The sequence below is a fragment of the Catharus ustulatus genome, chromosome 2 (genome assembly GCF_009819885.2).
Source record: "Catharus ustulatus isolate bCatUst1 chromosome 2, bCatUst1.pri.v2, whole genome shotgun sequence".
In the NCBI taxonomy this organism is placed as follows: domain Eukaryota; kingdom Metazoa; phylum Chordata; class Aves; order Passeriformes; family Turdidae; genus Catharus; species Catharus ustulatus.
This window is the reverse complement of record NC_046222.1, coordinates 122,730,041-122,746,985: the sequence shown is the minus strand read 5'-3', so window position 1 is coordinate 122,746,985 and position 16,945 is coordinate 122,730,041. Positions and strand designations below refer to the sequence as shown.

The following is a 16,945-nucleotide window of genomic DNA, read 5'->3' as shown; positions in this document are numbered from 1 at the left end:
GCTGTCCCATGCCTGTCACCAGGCTGTGCTTTGAGCAGCATGTTTTGGTGTCAGCTGACAAATGTCACACAAATACAGCATCCACAGGACTGCTATAGACACACAGAGCTGATCTATTCCTTCCTTGTTCCACAGCATTTAATCAAGGAAAATAATAATTAATTAAATAGTTAATCAATCCCTCTGTTGCCATCCTTCTCATTGCCCTCCTCATCTCCACAAATATTTAATGTTCAGGAAGCATAAAAAAAGACAATTGTCACTCCTAGGGCATCTCAGGCTAAAAGTGCTTTTTGTTTTGATCCTGTTCTTTTTGCAGTAGGTTAGCACTGCTCTTTAACCACGTTAAAACAGAAATAATTCTTGCTTTAAGAGTAATTCTTGTGCCTTTTTTTTAGCCTCACTCATTGCAATTAATACTGGACTGGAGCAGAGTAGCTTTATAAACTTTAAAAAAATTATTTATTGAATATAAATAGGATGTGTTGACTAAAGATCCCTTCCAAGCCAGACTATGATACAATTTTATGTATGAAATGGAAATGAAATGAAAAAATTCATTTTTTCAGACTATGTTCGTGAGTGGCTTTGCAAGAAAAAAACTCTGAAGGAGTCTGGCATCTCTGAGAGCAATTCTGAGGAAAACCTTCCCTTGAGCCAGTTCACCACTGTGGACAGAGAAGCAATTTGGGCAGAAGTGGAAAACGCTCCAGAGCAAGCAGAGCTGAAAGCCGAGCAGCCTGAAAATGAGGGATCCGAGCAGGACAACAGCGAGCACACCGAGTCTGCAGACACCAGCACGGGCCAGGACAGTGAGAACAGCTCCTCCTTCTCCCCTTCCCTGGAGCTGCAGGAGGTGAGCAGTGAGGACAGGGAGGAGGGCAGAGAGGCCCCGAGGGCCGGGAATTCCCTCAGCGCCTCCCTGTCCGAGAGCTCCAAATCCAGCGCGGGGCCCAACCTCGTCAGGGCCGACTCCGAGAGGACTCAGGCCTCAGAATCTCTGTCCAGTGACGAGGAGGTGGACTTGGAGCTGCAGGAAATCGCCCACTGCAGGCTGCTGAAGCAGCAGAAGGAGAAGCAGGAGCTGGCAGAGGCTCTGTTCAAGCACATGCTGCTGTACCTGCAGCCCTACGACTCCCGGCGGGTGCTCTACGCCTTCTCCGTGCTGGAGGCCGTGCTCAAAACCAACCCCAAGGAATTCATCGAGGCTGTGGCCACCACCAGCATGGACACCAGCTCCACAGCACACCTCAACCTCATCTACAACCTCTTGGCTCGCCACCAGGAAGCTCTGGTGGGGCAGAGCTTTTATGGGAAGCTGCAGCCTCAGTCTCCCACCGTGTGTCCTCACTCGGTGCTCATCGAGCTGCTCACCTACCTGTGCCTGAGCTTCCTGCGCTCCTACTACCCCTGCTGCCTGCAGCTCACCCACAGGGACCTGCTGGCCAACAGGGATGTGCAGGTGAAGAGCGTGGAGGTGCTCATCAGGATGATGGCCCAGCTGGCCAGCACGGCCAAGGCGGCCGAGCCCAGGAGCGTGGAGTTCATCCGCGAGCTGCTGGGCAGGTGCAAAGTGCAGGAGTTCGTGCTGCTCTCGCTCTCAGCCTCCATGTACATCAGCCACAAACGTTATGAGCTGCTCCTGGCTGATGGGGCCAAGCTCAGTGCTGAGCAGGAGCTCCTGGAGGAGAGCCTCATCAATTTTGGCCACGATCAGATCTGGAGCGAGCACCCGCTGCAGATCGAGCTGCTGAAGCTGCTGCAGGTGCTCATTGTCTTGGAGCATCACCTAGGCCAGAGCCCTGAGGAGCAGGAGAGCCAGGCAGACCTTTCCAAGGAGTGGCAGCAGGCTCTGAACTTCCAGCAGGCCATTGGGGCCATGCAGTACGTGTACCCACACCCCATCACCTCCCAGGGACTCTTTGTCTCCGCTGTGGTCAGGGGGCTCCAGCCAGAGTACGGCCATGGCATGCACCCCACCTGGGTGGGCTTGGTCACCAGCTCCCTGCCCTATTTTGGGAAGTCCTTAGGCTGGACAGTGGCCCCATTTGTGGTGCAGATCTGTAAAAACCTGGATGAGCTTGTCAAGCAGTATGAAAATGAAGCTGTGAAGACATCTGCCAAAACATCTGCCAGGTAAAAGGCACTGGGGGGGGGGGATTTGTTACCCAAAAATTCCCCTTTCCACAGAGCAGGGAGTGTGTAGCAGCTCCCTGGGTTTGATCCTTAATTCCTGCTGCACCTGTCCCTGCAGTGAGCTGGAGAAAGGATTGTTGCAGCTGCTGTGACATTTCCTGCCTCCCTCTGCCTTCCATCCAAGTAGAAAAGCTCCCAGTTTTATGGGTCCTTTCATTTTGATATTCCTGACCTGATCTTCCTGATACTCACTCCAATTTTAGCTATGAAATAGAAACAGGAATTTTTAATGAAGGAAATACCACTTGGCTTGTTAACATGTTTGGTTTTTGACTCCCCTTCCAAAGCTTCACTTCTAAAAGAGAAAATGTGACTCCTGATTACCCCCTCACCCTTCTGGAAGGGCTGACAACCATTGGGCACTTCTGCCTTCTGGATCATCCCAATCCAACAAAAAAGGTATGTGGGAATCCCCTGACAGCACAGTCACATCCCCTTTCCTTCCAGGTGAATATAAACAGTGAATTGTACAAGAAAATAACCTTAGAGAGGCCTCATGGCACACCCAGAGAACTGAAGTGACTCAAAGTGAAAGGACTGAGCTTCATTTTTCTGTGTTTGAAGCCTCCCAAGTGAATTTGAAATCATTGGTGATGCAAATATCAATCCTCTGCCCTTAACAAATTCATTTCTTTTTTTTTGAGTCAATAATGTTTGATGTGTTCCTTACATTTTTTAGGCTTTTTATTTTAACATTGATATTTGGGGTTTTATTTTTTCCCAGTCATCCTGTTCAGCTGAACCTGCCAACCTGAGGAATGCCAGGAATGCCATCCTGGAGGAGCTGCCCCGAATTATGAACACCATGAGCCTCCTCTGGAGTGTCATAAAGAGGGAAGACTCTCAAAAAAGACCAACTGACTTCTTTGGGACAACTAAAGGCTCCTCTTCAGTCTACTTTAAAGCAACCAAAGTAGGAGCTCTTTCCAAATTCTGATTTTTTTAATCTCCTCATCCTCCCCAGTGCATTTTACATGGAGATCTTTCATTGTTGTTTATTTTCTGGGAAAATAAATAATATTTTATAAACTAGATGGCCTTTGCCTTACACTGATAATTAATTTCCCCCCCTTTACAGACACTAAGAACAAAAATATTGGACTTCCTGAATCCCTTGACAGCACAGCTTGGAACCCAGCTGATGGCAGCAACTGCAGCAGTGTGGAACAGCAAGAAACCTCACAGGAGTCACAGTAAAACCAAGGTGAAGCTAAAGAAAGGCCCCTTCATTTCCTATATAAAAGCAAATGTTACATTTATGTGGTCAGTTCTCAACTCTGCTTGTAGATGCTTTGGGGTTTTTGAAATAGGACTGAAACATCTGGAATCTTTGTTAGAAAAAGCGTCAGGACTACAATTAAACCTCAATAAACAATCAAACAAAATCCACATTGTGGGTTTAAATCTGAGAGAAAAACCATTTTTTATTCAATACTGGATTGCAGTTGGACAATTATATTTTAAAACCCATGAATCAGCTCAGTTTCCAGAGAAAATGAGAGCTATGTTCTCTGGAACTCATTATTTATTCTGGGGAGAATTTTTCCTTTCCTGCTTTCATTGGAGCAGAATCCAGTTGTTTTCATAAGGTATTGGGAGAAGATCTTTAAATGGCAAGGGCTGTGTTTGATTTCACCTCTGGAATTTACATTTGTGTCTTTTGTTTTGCTTTCCTTTGTCAGATTCTCCCAGTGGCCAGTGCATCCCAGCTTATTCTTGTGGACTTAATTTGTGCCCTGAATACATTGAAAATTGACACCATATTAAATCTGGTCAAAGAGGTGGTCAAGAAACCAGCACAAATCAAGGGGGAAGAGGTAAGCAGGGAGATAATTCCATTTTCTTTATGTATTCCAGCTTGGATCTGTTCCAGTGTGTCTTTGAAGGGTTTGCTTTTAAATGTGGGATTGTCCTTTGCTCCTGAATAAGTTTTGGTATCCAGATTGTGTTTGATCCACAATAAGTAGATTCTTTAAAATGTATCAGGCAGATGGTGATGGGATAAGGGGGATGGTTTTAAACAATCAGAGAGCAGGGTTAGCTGGGATTTTGGGAATAAATCCTTCCCTATGAGGTGGGGAGGAGCTGTGGGGTGAAGCTGTGGCTGCCCCTGGATCCCTGGAAGTGTCCAAGGCCAGCTTGGATTTTCCTTTTCCTTCTGATGGCAAATAAGTGTAGCTTTGCTTTTCTGTTTCAGAAATCCTCTCTGGTGGATATCCCAGTGCTGCAGTTCAGCTATGCTTTCATTCAGAGGTAACTCAGTCCTTCTAAAAGAGGATTTTCTGCTTGGCTCCAGTGAGGAACAGCAGTATTGCCACTTCTGCTTTCCTTTGATCTTCCTGTCCCAGAACATTTCTGTGCAGGAAATGTGCTGTCCCTTGGTTGTTGACACAGAGTGCCAGGGCTGTGACACTGGCAGGGGAAGTGGCACTGACAGGAAGGGCAGGACTGATCCTGAAGCTTTTAGCCCACCAAGTTCCTCTTTTTTTTTTTTTTTTTTTTTTTTTTTTTTTTGGCAGACTCCCTGTCCCAGCCCTGCAGGAGAACTTCCAGCCCTTACTGGGGCTCCTCAGAGAGTCTGTGCAGCTGAACTTGGCTCCTCCTGGCCACTTCCTGCTCCTCAGGTACTGCATGAGAGAGGAGAGGTTTCACTGAGGTTTTAACTCTGCAATTCCTGACTGAGAGTGCTCTGATCTCCCCACAGCACCCTGAATGACTTTGTGACAAGGACACCCACCCTGGAAAACAAAAAGGACCAGAAAGACCTGCAGGTACAGTGGGTCAATTCACCTTTCAGTTCCTAAACCTTGCACTGCTCATGTAAAGAAAAGTGGAGATGACCTGAGCTGTCCTTTGTATCTGAATTCCTTTGGAATTGCTTCTGGGAATGCCTGGATGTGCATCCAAACATTTTGGTGAACAGGGGAGACTCAGACATGAGACACAAACAAAATCTTTGAAGCTTGAGTCCCAAAAGCTTTGAAAGCTCAAGTCCCAAAGCTTGAAGTCTTTTCAAAGCTGTTTTTTTTCTGTGCACTATTTTGATTTTTCTCAGGACTGAGCTCCTAACACAAGTGGGATGTCATGAATTCACATCCTGTGTGTGAATATTGAAATCTCCAAGCTGTCTGGGAAAATGAATCCATCCTTGGAGCTCCCAGCTGAGTTTGGCAATGGGAATGGCTCTGAGCTCAGCTGTGGAAAGAAAGGAGCAGAGCAGGATTCTCCTCATTTCACCAGGACAGTTTGAACACTGCTTACCTGGGTTTGACTTCCATGTGCCAACAGAGCAATTCAATCTCCCCTTCTGCTGCAGAGTCTTGCCAGCAAAATTACAGAAAATGTAATTTACAGCCTCTACTTTGCTTTTGGATAAGATTTGGTTTCATTGCAGCTCCTCATTTCCCTGGGAATTAAATTTTCCAATTAAATATCTGATGTCACTTTGGTTACATTACAGGAGGTGACCCAAAAGATCCTGGAGGCTGTGGGGACCATTGCAGGTTCTTCCCTGGAACAGACCAGTTGGCTGAGCAGGAATTTGGAGGTGAAAGCTCAGCCTCAGATTTTACCAGATGAATTCAACGTGGAGGATGTGAATGGTAACTTCCCCTGGCTCCTGCTGCTCCCTCTGCTCTGCTGAAGGCAGTGAAGAGCACAGGGGGTTGGATGATGTGTGGTTTGCATGATTTTATATTTCAGTGTAACACCAATTTGCAAATAAATGTTCTGTTTAGGCAGCAGATTAAACCTGCCTGAAGAGAAAATTTGATTATTTTGCCTTTCAGATACATCCGTGGCCCCATCTTCAATGGTTTCTGCCTCTGCTCCTTCAATCTACAGTGTCCAAGCCCTTTCTCTCCTTGCAGAGGTCAGTGGGGCCCTCTCATCTGGGGGATGCTGTGGTGATTGAAAACTGAAATTGGAGACACAAAGCTGAGGCTTGATTCAATCCCAGGGAGATTTGGGTTGTTAATCTGAGGAGGATTTTTACACAGGGAGGCCATTCCACTGCCCAAACTTCCAGCCTGAACCCTGGCAGGCTTTTCCCTTTTGCAGCAGTGCCAGCTGTGTGTCTGGAGAGCTCTCCTGTGCATTTTGCAGGTGCTGGCCTCCCTGCTGGACGTGGTTTACCGCAGTGATGAGAAGGAGAAGGCCGTGCCCCTCATCTCCCGCCTGCTCTACTTCGTGTTCCCCTACCTGCGCAACCACAGGTGAGCCTCTCCCTGCTCCTGCTGTTTTTTCACTTTTTGATTTCTGTTTTCTCTTGTTTTTCCATTCTCTGTTCCCATTTGAGCAGTGTTTCCCCAGCAGCTCAACTTGTTGTTGTTCTGTTGGGATTCCCCTACTTGGGATTTGGGGTTTTACACAAATCTCCCCTTTCTGTGCTGGCAGAGCATGAGCAGCTCCCAGGATCCAGCAGGAAACAGGAAAAGCATCATCTCTCCCTATCTCCTTATCCCCTTCTAGTTTTCCTCACAAATGTGGGAGAGATGGATGGTATCCAATGACACACAGGGCATGGAATCCTGGTTTGGGTTGGAAAGGAACTTAAAGTGCCAGCCCTGCCTGGGTCATGAATTCCAAATGCTGATATCATGGGAGACACTGAAATCATGGAATGGTTTGGGTTCAGAGGACCTTAAAAATCATCTCATTCCCACCCCTTCCCGTGGTAGGGACACCTTCCACTGTCCCAACTCTCCCAGAATCAAAATTTCAATTCATCCTGTCAGATTTTCAGAGCAGGCTCTGCCACAATCAGTGCAGAAATGCCATTTTCTGTCAGCTCAGCTTCCCTCCTGTCCCTGTCCCTGTCCCAGCACAGAAACCAACCCAGGAACTCACCTGGTGTGGATTCAATTCTGGTTGAATTCCCAGGGCTGGGAAAATTTTGGGTTGGGAGGGATTTTAAGGAACATCCAATGCTACCCCTCAAAAGAAATCCAAGCCAAGCCAACCACTGCTCCTGTTTGATAGAAATTCAGGATTTTTTTGTTGGAATTTTGTTGGGGTGGAAAAATCCTTCAAGATAATTTATTTCCAAGTCTCTGCCAGGGCAGGGACACCTCCACTGTCCCAATGTCCAACCTGGAACTGAACATTCCAGGGATCCAGGGGCAGCCACAGCTGCTCTGGCAATTCCATCCCAGCCCCTCCCCACCCTCCCAAAGAACAATCTCACCCTTTGGTGAGTTGGAATCTATTCCTGAACTTTAAAAAACCCCTAATGATCATTTTTATCCTCTCCCCCAGTGCCTACAACATTCCCAGTTTCCGTGCTGGTGCTCAGCTGCTCAGCTCCCTGAGTGGATACGCCTACACCAAGAGAGCCTGGAAAAAAGAAGTGCTGGAATTGTACATGGATCCATCTTTTTTCCAGATGGACACTTCCTGCACTCAGTAAGATGTGGAATTGCTGCACTCCCAGCTCATATTCTGAATTTGGAAGGAAAGGATTTAAAGAAGAAGAGTAACACTGGGAAGAAAATTCCATTTAGTGCTTTCTTATGAAATGGGATGATGTTAAAAATTAATGGTAAAAATTAGTGATCTCACCACTAATTCTGCTCCAGACAGGAGTCTGCACACAAATCCTGCCTGGAAACGATTTCCTTGTATGAAAAAAATTGACTCAAATAAATTCTGAGGTGAATCCACAGCGCAGCTTTTCCTGGATATCTAATTCCTTCTTTCTCTCCTGCAGCTGGAGATCTATCATTGATCATCTCCTCACACATGAGAAAACCATGTTTAAGGATTTGATGAGTAAGTATCAGCTGCAGATTATTTATTTCTACCTCAATTTGAAATCTATTTGCATTTGAGCCATTTGGGTGCATTTTTATTATAGTGATTTATCCATAAAGTACTGACTGTGCATAATTGACCATTTTGGGAACTTCATTCCCACCTAAAGCTGAGTTAAATCAGGATTTGGGTCATGTTTAGAACACACCAGAGGAGGTTCTGCTGTAGAGGTGCTTCTGTTGGATTCCCACATTCACATTTTGCTCTGAGTTGTCCAAGTGTGTCTTTTCCCAGGAGGAGACTTTGGCAAAAGTGGTGTCTGCCATGAGCAGCCAAACCTTCAGCTGATGTGCTGTGATCTCTAATTCAGGCTTGAGGAGAGTGTGAAAAACAAATCCTGAGGGAAGGGATGGGATGGGATAGGACCCCTTAAAGTGTCCTCAATCAGCTTTAGTCTCTTTTTCAGCCTTTCTAAATTAATTGAACAGTTACAACACAAATTTTATTACACAACACGAGTTCACGCTCGGTGACCCAGAGAGAGTTTTGGGTTTTTTGTAGAAGATTTCAGGCCCCAGGGATGATTTGCAGCCCCAAAGGCAGGCAGCTTTTGAGGGGTGGATGATTGTGCTGTGTGTTGCAGCCATGCAGAGCAGTGCCCTGAAGCTGTACCCCAGCTCTGAGCAGAAGGCAATGCTGCTGAAGCGCCAGGCGTTCGCAGTCTTCAGCGGGGAGCTCGACCAGTACCACCTGTACCTGCCCCTGATCCAAGGTGAGGCTTCATCCCTCAGCTGCAACACAAATCCCTTGTTCCAGAGCTGCCCCTGCATCCCTGCAAGTGTCCAAGGCCAGGCTGGATGGTGGTGAAAATCAAGATCATGGACGTGGCTGATGTTTAATTAAACATCAAACTCCCAAACCATTCCATGATATAAAGTCACCTCTTCTCCAACAAATGCTTCTGGCTTTTTAAAAATTTGAACAAAATTTATGAATAATCTCTGAATTCTAACTAAATGATCTCAGCAAGTGTCAGGATTGATATGGGTTTAGATTTTCAGAAGAGCAGAGCAGCTGTTAGTTGCTGTAACGTTGTTTATTGTAAAGACTTTGGCCCTGAGCAGTGCAGCAAACCTTCAACCTGCTGTGACCTCTAATTCAGGCTTGAGGAGGGTGTGAAAGAACAAATCCTGGGGAAAAGGATGGGATGAAGGTGGATTACACAAGCAAGGAAAGACAGGAATCTTGGTTTCAAGGCCTTTGGTCTGGAAATGAGATTATTTCATGGCAATCTTCCAGCCACTGGAATAATCTTTCCAAGTTGTTGTTCTCCTTAAATGCCAGTTTTGATCACATTTTGTACACTGTAAACCCACCCAGGCTATGTCTGAATTACAATTTGTTCATACAATGCAAGGAACTCAGCCCAAAATTGAAGATAAAGTAAAAAATGTGTTTTGCCACCTTCTACAAAGTGGAGAGGGACCTTTCACCAGGGATGGAATGACAGGACGAGGGGAATGGTTTTAAGCTGAAAGAGGCAGGGCTGGATGAGAATTTGAGAATTAGGAATTGTTCCCTGGGAGGGGCTGGGATGGAATTGCCAGAGCAGCTGTGGCTGCCCCTGGATCCCTGGAATGTTCAGTTCCAGGTTGGAGCAGCCTGGGACAGTGGGAGGTGTCCCTGCCATGGCAGGGCTGGCACTTGGATGATTTTTAATCATCCCTTCCAAACCAAACCATTCTGAGATTCCACACTTTAATCTCCAAAACAACACAAATTCAGGGAAATGCTGTTTTAATTTTGATTTTTCCCTTTTTTGTGCTTCCTGCAGAGCGCCTGACTGAGAATCTCCGTGTGGGTCAGACCTCTCTGGTGGCTGCCCAGATGTTTCTCTTCTTCAGAGTTCTTCTGCTGAGGATTTCCCCTCAGCACCTCACCTCCTTGTGGCCAATCATGGTCACAGAACTGGTAAGAAAGAAGTTTTGAACTTACATTTGAATAAAAAAAAAATCAGCCTGTGGTTTTTCCCCATTTTCCTCTTCCCTGCTTGGAAATGTTCCCACAGTTTTACATTAATCTGATAATTTTTTGGGGAAAAAGTTAAATTGTCATTAGAAAATTCCTTTTGGTGTTGTTAATGGAATCTTTTACCTGAATTACTGATTTGTTACAAGCCACAAAGGCTCCTTTTCAATGGAAATCATCACTTTTAGTTGGGATTGAGTTCTATGAACATTTCAGCATCTCCATCATTATTTCTTTAAAGATCCAGACATTTCTACAGCTGGAGGAAGATTTAACTGAGGAAGAGGAACCTGCAAAGTAAGAGTTTCCATTTCAGAAACTTCTTTAAAATTAATTAATTTAATTTTATTTAAATTTATTTTATTTAAATTTAATTCTCTGGAATAGGAAGGAGAGTTTGAGAGATTACTTTAATACTAATTAATTAATTAGTATTAAATTAATGCCAACAGGACATTTTGCTATTGCACTTTTATATTTCTGCTACTAATAAATAATAATTTAAGATTTCTTAGCAGCTAAAATAGTGATTTGCTTAAAAATATAAGTGCTAATTATTAGTTGTGTACAAAAATAAATAAAGTTAAATGCTAAGTTGGCAGTTGAATTTTTTAACATGGAACTGCAGCACTCCAAGCTTGTATTCTGAATTTGCAAGGAAAGGCTTTAAAGGAGAAGATAACACTGGGAAGAAAATTCCATTTTTTGCCATTTTTTGGTGCATTTTAGATTATTTTACTCCTACAGAACAAAAATAATTGTCCAAGAGCTCCTTTGTGTAAATGTGGGCATTTCTTTTATGCTGACTGGAAAACCTTGAGTGGATTGGAGTTTTAATGGGATTTTTCTTTTCTTTTTTTTTCCCATTTAAACCCAGGAACAACAGCAAAAGCAGCAAAGGCAAAGGCTCAGGGGATGGCAGTGGGGCTGAGATCCAGCCCAATGAGCTGTGCCTCTACCTGGCAGCCTGCAAATTCCTGGACACAGCCCTTTCCTTCCCCCCTGACAGGATGCAGCTCTTCCAAATGTGAGCTTTTTTTGGTTTTACTTAGAGCTAGGATTAAAATATACACCAAAGAAATAGATTTTCTTGTGCTTGGGCTTGGTTGTTTATTAAATTTTATTGAAAGTATAGAAAGTTGAGCAACACTTCTAGCTAGAAGTGAGGAAAATGGAAATGAATCCAGTTAGTTATAAGGTTTCTTAAAGCTAAACAGTTTAATAGAGAAATAACATTTATATTATTTATACTTTTAATAACAATTCTGCTGATTTTTAGTGTGGCACTAAATGTTCAACTAGAAACCATTCCTTGAAAGATGAGCACTGAGACACCACCCAAATTCTTCCATTTGTCCTATATTTATAAATAGATTATAAAAACTTCAAATTTAAAACCTTTCACCATGTGAAAGCACACACTTTTATTTAATTACACACCTGTGATTTTAACTTGATTACAGTAATTTCATGATTTTAAGCAGCACCATTTGAACTAAAATTTTGGACCGAACCCGAAGTGCGGCTTATAGTCAGGTGTGGTTTATATATGGACAAAGAACGAAAAGTTGCTGTTTTAGTTTGGAGGACAGGTGTCTGCTGAGAAAGGCAGGAGCTTCTCTTTGAAATGGAGAATGTAAACCCCCTCCCTCCAAATTATTATAATTTTGAAATCAAGGGGCTTTCAGGCAAAGATATGGGAATTAGGAATAACAGTTCTTTACTAGGGAAATTAAAATAGAAATACAGCACTACAAAGAACAAACCCCAAACCCTGACACAGTCAGAGTACAGCCTGACACCCGTCAGGCAGGGTGTTGGCAGCAGTCCCATCCCATGGTGGCTGCATCCTCCTGCAGTGACAGATGTGGCTCAGTTGGAGCAGTGCTCCTGTACAAGGTGCAGTTTCCCTCCGGAGCTCCAGTGGGGATGTGGAGAAATCCGGTTTTCCTCTGGAGTCCAGTGGAGAAAGGGGCTCCCTTAGTGTCCCAAAACCTCTGTTTTTATCTTGGTAAGAAATGTTGGGCTCTTCCCCCTGGCTGGAGCAACTCCCAATGGGATGCAGTAATTTTATCAGTGCCACAGTGGGACTCAATGGCCATGAGCAGAAAATGACTGGCTGGAGGAAGGATGGGTTGTGAAAAGATAAAGAACAATGCCCTGCCTGGTTTCAATGGATGCCCATTAGCAGAATATCTCCCAGGGAGATCAGGATCACTGCCCCCACCCTCAACAGATGGTGATGGAATAGATACCTTTTATCACATCCTGTATTGTAGCCCAAGACAGTTGCCGACACCCGGACATGCGGCTTATAATCATGAAATTACTGTACTTAAATTTGGAAGCTTTTTTTAAGGCCTTAGGTCAAAAGCAGTGTTCTCCAGGGGCTCCGTGCCAGAAAGCACAGAAATCTCAAAAACCCCCAGGTTTTTTGGATCCAACATTCCTTTTGTTCCTTTATCCTTTAAAAGAATTCTGTTTTCCTCAAGATTTCATTTTGCCTTTCACCAGCTCCTTTTAGGAGTGCTGATGTTCAGATAAATGGGATTTGGGAGAAGAATTTGGTCTTGGTGTAGGAGGATTTCACCATCCTCTTTAGGGGATTCTTTAACTTGGAAAATGGGGAAAGCAGACAGATGGATATTTTTTTTCCATCTACACACACTTGGGAATGTTTTGGAGCTGGCTGTATTTAAATATTAACAAATTAGTAATGTAATAATTCATTAACAGCAAAAGAGAACATTTATGATAGATTTTTGTAGAAACAAGCAGTGCTGCACTAAACCAGGCATGATCCAAAGAAGGATTTTCATTTTTTTAAAGAATCAATCCATTTATTCCAGGTACAAATGGGCCTTTGTGCCAGAGGTGGACACAGAATCATCTCCTGTCCCCTCCCAGCTGGTGGAAAACCACCAGGAATGCCAACCACACATCGTGAGGATCATGGATCTGCTCAGGATCAAATATGGGGTAAAGAAACTTCTCCTGTTATTTTCATTTTAAATCCATTATTACACTTTTCCAAACACAAGATTTTAAGTTAATCAAGGGAATTTTAGATATTCCCTGTGAGGAAAAGGCTGCCCAGAGAAGCTGTGGCTGCCTCTAGATCCCCAAATTGTCCAGGTTGGACACTGGGACTTGGAACAGCCTGGGACAGTGGAGGAGCTCCTGGGTGAGCTGGAGGATTTTTAAGGTTCTTCCCAAATTTTGCATTTTTTATTTTTTCTATAAAAAAAATATCTGTTTCTATTATATCTAAAATTTCTTTTTTGCTGTTGTTAGGGTTGAGATTAAATGTGTGAGATGGTATTATTTTGTTTGGATTTAAATGTTTAGTGTTTTTTATTTATATTAAAATTTCACAAACTGTAGATTTTACAGTATTGTAAGTTAACAAATTTTTTAAAAATTTAAAATTTAAAAAATTTAAAAATTTAAAAATTGAGTTTTATTTTTTCCCAAGATTTTGTAAGGATGAACTGTTTAATTAAGAAATGTTACTTAAACTAATTTTTTTTCATTTAATAATGAACTATTTGTTGTCTGCAATGTAGGCTTTTTTATTTAATTATGTAATATTACTTAAATTTATGAAGAAGTTGAAAAAGAAATTTTTGTTTATAAGCTTCTATTTTTTGTCTCAAAACTTCCATTTTGCTTTATATATATTATTACATTTTAAAACTTTGAATCCCTATGTGATAGTACACATTTTATTACAACTACACGCTCATAATTTCAATTTTATTATTTAATTTTAGAAACTTTCTCTACCAATGCAGTCTTCTCTTGTGCCTGTCAGCACAAAAAATCTCAAATTCTCACTGACCAGAGTTCCAATATTTACAGTAATTTCATGATTATAAGCCGCACCAGTTTGACTAAAATTTTGGTCTGAACCCAAAGTGCGGCTTATAATCAGGTGTGGCTTATATATGGACAAAGAACGAAAAGTTGCTGTTTTAGTTTGGAGGACAGGTGTGTGCTGAGAAAGGCAGGAGCTTCTCTTTGAAATGGAGAATGTAAACCCCCTCCCTCCAAATTATTATAATTTTGAAATCAAGGGACTCTCAGCCAGAGAGATGGGAATTAGGAATAACAGTTCTTTACTAGGGAAATTAAAATAGAAATACAGCACTACAAAGAACAAACCCCAAACCCTGACACAGTCAGAGTACAGCCTGACACCCATCAGTCAGGCAGGGTGTTGGCAGCAGTCCCATTCCATGGTGGCTGCATCCTCCTGCAGTGACAGATGTGGCTCAGCTGGAGCAGTGCTCCTGTACAAGGTGCAGTTTCCCTCCGGAGCTCCAGTGGGGATGTGGAGAAATCCGGTTTTCCTCTGGAGTCCAGTGGAGAAAGGGGCTCCCTTAGTGTCCCAAAACCTCTGTTTTTATCTTGGTAAGAAATGTTGGGCTCTTCCCCCTGGCTGGAGCAACTCCCAATGGGATGCAGTAATTTTATCAGTCCCACAGTGGGACTCAATGGCCATGAGCAGAAAATGACTGGCTGGAGGAAGGATGGGTTGTGAAAAGATAAAGAACAATGCCCTGCCTGGTTTCAATGGATGGCCCATTAGCAGAATATCTCCCAGGGAGATCAGGATCACTGCCCCACCCTCAACAGATGGTGACAGAACAGACACCTTTTATCACACTCTGTTTTGTAACATGTATCTTATAATCGTGAAATTACTGTACCTTTAATAAATCCCAGCTTTTTATTTTTTTTCTTTTCAGGACCCAAAGGGAATCCCCAGGAGCCCCAAATTCCCCCTGCTGAGCCTGCACTCCGTGTCCAGCATCACCCAGCTGATTCCTTTCTTCCAGACTCTGTGCTGGGCATTCACAGCCCATGGCAGTGATTCCCAAAATTGCCACTCCTCTGCAGCTTCCTCCGTGGATTCTCCTGGCAGCAGCAGCAGCCCCAGGATCCTGCAGCAACTGGAGGACAGTGTGCAGTGGGATTTCCTGGAGAACCTGGAGAGCTGAGCCTCACCTGGGACACTCCTGCTGGATCAACAGCAAACACAGGGAAAGCTTGGCTGAAATTCCATTTTTTATTTTTCCCCCCTCATTTCCTGCATTTTGGGATTTCTCCCTGCTGATGCAGAGTGCTCTTCAATTATTCAGGAGCTGGTGGTAAAAAGAAGCAATCTCCAGTTCCTGTGGTGGGGGAAAAGGGCAGTTTGGTGGGAATTTCTCAGAGTTCCTGTGTTTTATTTGTTTTCCATGAGGATTAAAGACATTTTGTAAATAAGGGAAGAATATTTTGGACTTGGTGCAATTAGCAGCTGCCCTGGGAGTTCTCCAGTACTTGAAAGTGCTTTTGGATTTGTGTCCTGAAGGCAAATTGAAGGAAAATCCAATGTTGCATGTCAGTGTACAATCAGTTTGCAGTGAGTCATTTCCTGAGGTGAAAGCCCCTTAATTTGGCCTAAATTGATCAAATTCTGAACAAATGCCCCAAATTCCTCACAGATGGATTTTCTAAGTCTCAGCATTGTGCAAAGAACTGCAGCTTTGGCCTGGCTGTGATTTCAGCTCTGGGCTAGAACAGCATCTTGAGGCTTGGCAATTCCTAATAAATCAGAAATGTGCATAAAACACATAAGCCTATGCAGGAGCACTTTGTAATTAGCATTACTTGAGGGAGGTTTGATTTTAACTAATATTTTTTAAATTAAAAGCTTTTGTTCTTTCAGTGACTCAGGTGGCTGCAGCTTCTGAAATGCAACTAAATGAAGTTAATGCTGTAAAAATAGAAACTGCTTAAGTAAAATGAAAATAATATTCTCTTTTTTTTCTTTTTGTAAGAACATTTTTTTGTACAAAAGAATGTATTTGGCTGTTCCTGAATGGTGAGAGGTAGGGGGATCATCCCAGTGCTTTTCCTAAATTAAAAAGGACATGGGAAATGTTTGGTTGGGAGTCAGGGATTTTTTTTTTTTTTAATCCCAAACTCTCATAACAAACATGGGAGGCTTCTCTGCATTGGGTTTAAGGCAGAGATGGATGAGATTTTCATAAACTAAAATATCCTTTACTCTCATACTGGAATACTGTACAAAACCAATACACAACAGGCTTGTGATAAATGTATTTAAATCTTTTGCATTTTTACAGTGAAGGAAAGTGGTGGACTGAGGTGTGGTCATTAAGAATGTGAATTATTTCTATTCATATAATTTATTAATGGTCTCTGATGCTGTTGGAATGAGCACAGGTGAAAAGTTACCCTTTGAAAGCATTACTTGAATACTGGAGCAGGCCACTTTGAAAATGTTGGTCTTCATTTCCTGCCTATCTTCAACAATTTTTATGGATAATCTGAATACTCAGGATGGTTTGGTACTTTGACTTTCAGTTTCCTGCTGGTTGCACTTCATACTTGGATATTTCCCTGAAAAATTTCTCCTTTCCCTGAGAAAGAGTTGGGAAGGAATTCCTGGCTGTGAGGGATGGAATTGCCAGAGCAGCTGTGGCTGCCCCTGGATCCCTGCAATGTTCAGTTCCAGGTTGGAGCAGCCTGGGACAGTGGGAGGTGTCACCATGGCTGGGATGGCACTGGATGGGATTTAAGGTCCTTTCCAACCCAAACCATTCCAGGATTCTGTTACTCCATAATTCTATCAATGGCTGTTAAAATCTAAGAGAACTTTTTGCCATTAAACTGCTTTCAGTGGCCTCAGCCATTTAAAGGACTGGCATAATCCTTCCAGTTCAGAAGAAAATGTTAAAATTAGTATTATATTTATGTATTTACATTTTTTATAATTATAAATAACATGGGAAAAAGGAGGGAAGGGCTTTAACTAGAAGTCCTTGAGGGGGACAGTTCCACAGGCTCAAATGGGAATATTTTATTCCTTTATTCCATAACTCTAAGCTGGTCCTACCAAAGCAGAACCTCACTGCCCATCAATCTGGAAATGTTTTTTTCTGGAAATTCAGACATT

At 43.1% G+C, this 16,945-nt stretch overlaps 1 protein-coding gene across 1 annotated transcript in view; it reads left to right on the top strand.

Annotated features, from left to right (window-relative positions):
• The window catches only part of DOP1B (DOP1 leucine zipper like protein B), a 40,564-nt gene extending 24,506 nt beyond the window's left edge, over positions 1-16,058 (top strand). Inside the window, exons 19-37 of the mRNA XM_033052085.2 lie at positions 570-2,136; positions 2,484-2,595; positions 2,921-3,109; positions 3,275-3,400; positions 3,879-4,013; positions 4,394-4,449; positions 4,716-4,820; positions 4,901-4,967; positions 5,657-5,798; positions 5,985-6,067; positions 6,301-6,410; positions 7,453-7,599; positions 7,904-7,965; positions 8,591-8,719; positions 9,782-9,918; positions 10,217-10,272; positions 10,853-11,002; positions 12,825-12,954; positions 14,727-16,058. Coding sequence (XP_032907976.1) covers positions 570-2,136; positions 2,484-2,595; positions 2,921-3,109; positions 3,275-3,400; positions 3,879-4,013; positions 4,394-4,449; positions 4,716-4,820; positions 4,901-4,967; positions 5,657-5,798; positions 5,985-6,067; positions 6,301-6,410; positions 7,453-7,599; positions 7,904-7,965; positions 8,591-8,719; positions 9,782-9,918; positions 10,217-10,272; positions 10,853-11,002; positions 12,825-12,954; positions 14,727-14,978 — 3,755 coding nt within the window. The 3' untranslated portion in view covers positions 14,979-16,058. The remainder of the gene's footprint in view (positions 1-569; positions 2,137-2,483; positions 2,596-2,920; positions 3,110-3,274; positions 3,401-3,878; positions 4,014-4,393; positions 4,450-4,715; positions 4,821-4,900; positions 4,968-5,656; positions 5,799-5,984; positions 6,068-6,300; positions 6,411-7,452; positions 7,600-7,903; positions 7,966-8,590; positions 8,720-9,781; positions 9,919-10,216; positions 10,273-10,852; positions 11,003-12,824; positions 12,955-14,726) is intronic.
• Positions 16,059-16,945: the final 887 nt, after the last annotated feature.